This window comes from Enoplosus armatus, chromosome 16 (genome assembly GCF_043641665.1).
Source record: "Enoplosus armatus isolate fEnoArm2 chromosome 16, fEnoArm2.hap1, whole genome shotgun sequence".
Taxonomy (NCBI): domain Eukaryota; kingdom Metazoa; phylum Chordata; class Actinopteri; order Centrarchiformes; family Enoplosidae; genus Enoplosus; species Enoplosus armatus.
In genome coordinates this window covers 10,767,639-10,773,773 of record NC_092195.1, presented here as the reverse complement: position 1 = coordinate 10,773,773, position 6,135 = coordinate 10,767,639, and the positions used below count along the sequence as shown (strand labels likewise).

The window sequence follows — 6,135 nt, the reverse complement described above, 5'->3', positions numbered from 1 at the left end:
TCAGTCTGGTGGATGCTTGTTGCTACAGCAGACTCTCTGACCACAAGGCCATCCTGCTGCCTCAGAGATCACAAACCAAAGCTGAGGCCGCTGAAACCTGATGGCTGACTGAAGTAATACACTGTGAGACGTACGAGTGCACAACATAAGCACATTTAGACACAGTGTCGTCGTATTAGAGACATTTTTCTGCGTAGACCGAGCCTTGATGAAGCGGTAATGACGACTTTGGCTCAGTTCTAAAAATAGGAGAGACATTTACCATGTCTCGCCTTGTGATGGATGTTTATTGGACTAGAAGCTCAGTCATATGAGTCCTGCCCTCAGGGTGGGAGAGAGAGATGGGAACAGCAAAGAAAAGGGGGAGTGAGGGAGGAGGAGAAAGAAATGGATGGAGAGTTTCAACCAGGGACCAAATGAAGGATAGGGACAGTAAGAGAGTGATGGAGTTTTGTTAGATTGATCCTCGGTGCCATACTGACTTGCCCTTTGTTTATCTTTCTATCTGTCTGTCTATTTGTCTTTCTTTCTTACAGGTATGCATACAGGGACCAGGCAGGAGGAAGTGATCGACCACAGGCTGACCGACAGAGAGTGGGCTGAGGAGTGGAAGCACCTTGACCATGTAAGAAAAGTAATAACATTTTTTTATTACTATACCTTACAGTTCTGTCTCTGTAAGTAACAGAGATTAGCTAAGTCCTCATTTTGTGTATCTGTATGTGTATGCTTGCATGTAAATACGTTTGCCTGCAGTGCAACAAACATACTGTACAATGTACATATTGATAGATTTTTGTTCACCTTCAGTGTTGTTAATCCAGTCCCTGAGATGCTGTGTCACCTTACTGTTGATGGTATGCAGGGAAAATTGAATCAATCAAGTAATGTGATAAAGTAAAATGTCTACCGGAGAGGTGTGACCTGATAAACCTGATTTTCAAGTGTGAGAGTGTGTCTCTAAAATATGCACCTAGTGTTTCACCACCAAACTCCATGATACAGATGAATATAATAATGATACGCTAGCGAAAATAACATGACAGATGTCGGCTTTAAGTTAGAACCCCACCCTCTGCCACTACACCCTTGCTGAATTTAAATGAATCCATCCATGTCTATGTGTAAACTCAGCGCCTTGCCCACTCCCTGTCACCCCCAGCTGCTGAACTGTATCATGGACATGGTGGAGAAGACAAGGCGCTCACTGACAGTACTGCGGCGGTGCCAGGAGGCCGACCGCGAGGAGCTCAACTACTGGATCCGACGATACAGCGATGCCGAAGAGCTAAAGAAGGGCGCCGCTAGTGGGCAGTCAAGGCAGCAGAGCCCGGCAGCACAGGAAAACGCAACATCAGGTAGGGGGTCATACATTCTTTACATGTATTAGAGGTATTGAAGGACATAATGGCAAAGCAATTAGTATATGTATGTTTACAAGGCTACTTAAAGTCATGTTCTAGTAAGTGTAATAAGTTACGACAATGCTTCCATTTCAAGGCCTCTTAGCGATATTTTATTATAAGACAACAGGTCTCCACTTGTATCTCCACCAACTTTAGTCTTTCTTTGTGTTTATATATATTTTTAGCTGTCTTAACTCTGCAGTTTTCAAATAAGTATTAAAGAAGCCCAAATCTGACAACCTCATTATTCATTATTATTAGCAATTTTCCATTGTTGCATAGTTTGGTTTGTGTCCTATTTTTCCCCACTACAACATGCTGACTTGTTCTACAATCTTTTGTGCTTTTATGTCTTTTACGTCATGCAAAACATTGGTTGATCTGTGATTATCATGGCTGTGTGTTTGTGTCTCCCCAGAAATTCACAGGGAGCTCCTGCACCGGCCTGTTTCTGGCTACGTCCCTGAAGAGATCTGGAAGAAAGCTGGTAAGCAGTACTTCCATGCCTGCCACCATCACACACACACACCATTACTCTCTCTTTCTCTTTATCTCTCTGCCGTTTTTAAGACGTTTTGTTCTGAAATCAAGGCCATCTTTTTCACCCAGATGACTCAGGGCTGAAAGTGGATGAGAGGTGCTCCTTTTAAACCCCATTCTCCCCTCTCATCCCAATGTAGTCTGCTGTCTGCAACCTCCTCCCCTGGTCGACTTGAATTAATGTGTCAGGCCACTCTTAAAAAATCATTTATATTTGATACAGTAGGAAGTAAAAAGAAATAAGTTTCACCGCCACACTCCAAATATGATGTCAGGTCGTAAAAACGATTTTATTGCGGCAGTCAAAGAAGGGACATAAGCAGCTTTTACAGCTGGTCCAGTGGTTCTGTACAGTAGCAAAACTTGGTATCTTTTTTCTTTTGGCACTTTTGTTATCCCCTTAGCGACAGACATTGCAGCTATTCTATTTAGTGGAAGTATAGGAGGAAAATTTGTAGAGCCAGTTAAGATCAAGTATTGAAACTAATTTGTTGCTTTAACAGCTTTCAGTAGTTGCCATTACATTTTTAGAGTACACAAACAGCATTCTTTAAACTCATGAGCGTGGCTGCAATCACCATTATCGCTGGCCTGAAAAAACTGAAAGAATTTTACGCTTAGGGTTCAGTGCTTGAGGAATCCACTTTGTATTCACCGTCAGTGATACAGTATATCTGCTTTTTAAACCCCTTGGAGAAAAGAAATTGTCCCCTTGCTTGACCAAGCATGATGTGTGAGATACTCAGAACAAGTAATATGCATTTAAATTGAATTGAGTATCACCATCGGGACTCTGCCTGCTCTCCAGTGCTCTCCTCCCCTCACCAGCTTTGATCGATCTTCCATCTAAGGCATTTGGTGTGTAATCACAATTCCATGCACAAGGCATATATCACACGGCACCAGAGCAATTTCCATGACTTCAGGCAGCACAGTAGGTTAAAGACAAAACCACCCTGGTTTAAAAATGTAGCTCAATCACGATGGAGAGAAAATGTCTCTGTCTTTATAAAAGCACACATTCTGTCTGATATTAAAAACAGATTTTGCATATGTAATACAAGTGTAATGTGTACAGAGGGAATGAAGTAAAGTGAAGCATATTTGTCAGACATAAAGCTGTATTTATCTTTTGTCTGTAGGATGAATGGTGCCCGCTATTTTTCATTCTCTCTGCATTCTTCTCATCCTTTTCACTTCAGTCGTATATATTCTGGTTTAGGAGAGACTGATCTAAATGTGACCCAGGGAGGATTGCAAAATAGGATTTTTAACACAATGGAGTGCGGCTGTGAATACATCTGTTTGAAATGGGCAAAATGTTTACAGTTGGTGATAAATATTCAAGCACCTTGCATGGTGTCCTACCGGTTTCCCACTTCCCCTCACCGCATGGGCCTCTGGGATCACAATGGAAATGCATAATTTAAATATAAATTGCCTGATTTGCATACACAATTAGTCAAGTTACAGGCTTGATGGGAGCAAACAAAAGGCCTCCTTTTGCTTTGACGTTCGGTTGGAATTCCACCGCTTAACACCCACGCGGCAAGGTTATTCATTCCACAAAACAAGTATAAAATAACACATTGCTCCGGCTCAAGCAGGTTTTCTGAGCGATTACCTGGGATTAATCGGCTCATGCTGTTGTCTCGAGGATATTTTTCAAATTAAAACAAAAAAATATATTTTGTTTGCTCATCTTCAAATAAGATCATTTCAACTTTTTAAATTAAAACATTACACATGGATGATAGATAGAGGATCTACTGTACCTTATTAAACCACAGTCACTGTCATAAGAAAGTAGTAATTAGATAGGAGTATGCAAAAGTGATTGTTTGTCAAATATTACTTCCTAAATGCCTTAATAATTAAATGTAAGAAATGAATATGTCATGCGTTAATGTACCCACTATCCTATATTTACCACATTTACAAAAAGATGTCTGGTTAAATTTGGTGTATTCCAGAAGGTACTACATGCAACTTTTGTTAACTTGTCAAGGTTTCTCTGCCATGTGAATTAATTCTTATCATATCCAGAAGTACAAAGTATGTCTTTTGTCAGATTTTGTCCTCGCATAAATGAGTGAAATCAGTTTTATGGTGTCTGTCTTGCAGATGTGATACAGATTTAGCAGATGAAACAGCTTTTACCATTAATCTTTTAGAAGGCACAATCTCAGATTCCACTGCTGTCATGTGAAACTTTTCAGTTATTTCAGAAAAATGTTATTGTGTTTAGAACGACATTTTTTTTCTTTCTATGTTATGAATGTGTTGCAAAGAATTTGTGTATATGTTGATTCCCATGTAAAAACATCTGCCAAGTTAAATTTAGCAGCATGCTCATTGAAAATAAACTTCCAACGACAGGATGATATAATACACACTATGTTGCAGGTACGGGGGGCTTGACTTCCTCTGTGTCCACACTCTTTCCAGAAGAGGCAGTGAATGAAGTGAAGCGACAGGCCATGTCTGAGCTGCAGAAGGCCGTGTCAGATGCCGAGCGTAAGGCTCACGAGATGATCAGCAGTGAGCGAGCCAAAATGGAGCGCACGGTAGCCGAGGCCAAGCGACAGGCGGCAGAGGATGCGCTCTCCATAATCAACCAGCAGGAGGACTCCAGCGAGGTAGGAACATACACAGATACTTCCAAACATCAAAAGGTGCACCCTCAATCTTTCAAACACATCACGAAAACTGTCATCCTCTTGTTTGGTAGTTCTGGTATAGCGTCTTTCTTTGTTGACTATACTTTTGTTGCCAGCTGTTCTAGTGACTCCCAAATGACACAGATGGATCTTCTCTTACAAAGAAATTCTGTTAGTAAAAGCAAATCATTGTACATTATCTATCAAATATCAAAGACGTTGCTGATTATTTGCAGCTTTGAAAGTGTTCCTGCGAATAGAAGTTATTTTATAGTCAAGGAGGGAGAGCAAAACAAAGCAAAGCAAGGTCAAACAAGCAGCTATTACCCTCACTTTCCTCCTTCCTCTTTATTTTTCCAACAGAGCAGCTAGCATGTTCAGAAAGGTGTTACTAATTCAGCTGAGAGGAAATAAGGGAAGGAGCTTTCATTTGCTAATCACCATTGGAGACCTTGACTCGTTTAATAAGTTAAGTGAGAGGGAAATATGGCTCACATCTGTCATTAATTGCAGGAGTGATGTTTATGAGAGAGAAGCGCCCCAGAGGAGAACTTTCAGAAGCTGTTTGTAACCTTGTTCTCCTGTTTCCTGTGGATATGCAGCCGCCCTGACATGCTCTCCCTGCGGTTTCCAATATATATAAGAGGCCCTAAGTGTAATCAGAGATGGGTTTTTGATCTGTCTGTGGTTTGTTTCAAGCTTAAGTGTTGTAAAAGCAGAGGCTAGTTCTGTTTATGTGCAGACTGGTGCACTGATATCTGTTGCTAATCTTCATGTTCACTAGTTCTCTGCTCTCTGATGTGGCATTTTGCTGACACAAGCATATGATTATCTTTTTGTGTGAATAGAGACATAAAATAAAACAAACAAGGGGTCCTAATTAAATTAGCAATTATGAGAACTTCATCAGCTGTGCTGGTCACATCTCTGTCTGATTGTAAATCCCACTGCTGTGTTATTTTTGTGTTAGTTAACTTTGTCTCTATCTGTCTGTCAGAGCTGCTGGAACTGTGGCCGCAAAGCCAGTGAGACGTGCAGCGGCTGCAACACGGCGCGCTACTGCGGCTCTTTCTGCCAGCATAAGGACTGGGAGAAGCACCACCATGTCTGTGGTCAGACCCTCCAGGCCCAGCAGCAGGCCAGCCAGCAGCAGGGAGGGGTCCCGGGGTCAGAGACCCCTGCTCCCATCAGCTCCTCTGCCTGCACCCCAAGCAGCGGAACCGGAAGTCCGGCTGCTACCCCGCCTGCTGCTACCACTCGCTCCTCCACCCCCAGCACCCCATCCTCCTCTGCCCTGGATAGCACACCGCGCTAAGAGACTCACACAGAGGATGGAGGCAAATGCCTCTGGGGCTTAACAGCCAGCCCTCAACCCCACAAACAGCATGACTGTCTACATTGCCTTGCAAAGATACTAAGCTAACGTGGCTAACAGAGAGAGATGGCAATGCTTCTGTCTATCTTGCAGCGTAGTCATAGAAGGAGGAGGAGGTCCATAATCAGGTCATATTGACTTGCCATGACTTTAA

The 6,135-nt window shown here is 42.3% G+C and overlaps 1 protein-coding gene across 1 annotated transcript in view; it reads left to right on the top strand.

The window, feature by feature from the left end:
- Positions 1 to 5,921, top strand: part of runx1t1 (RUNX1 partner transcriptional co-repressor 1) — a 19,255-nt gene extending 13,334 nt beyond the window's left edge. The window contains exons 6-10 of the mRNA XM_070921400.1: positions 537 to 625; positions 1,163 to 1,358; positions 1,825 to 1,893; positions 4,395 to 4,585; positions 5,604 to 5,921. Coding sequence (XP_070777501.1) covers positions 537 to 625; positions 1,163 to 1,358; positions 1,825 to 1,893; positions 4,395 to 4,585; positions 5,604 to 5,921 — 863 coding nt within the window. The remainder of the gene's footprint in view (positions 1 to 536; positions 626 to 1,162; positions 1,359 to 1,824; positions 1,894 to 4,394; positions 4,586 to 5,603) is intronic.
- The last annotated feature ends 214 nt before the right edge of the window (positions 5,922 to 6,135 follow it).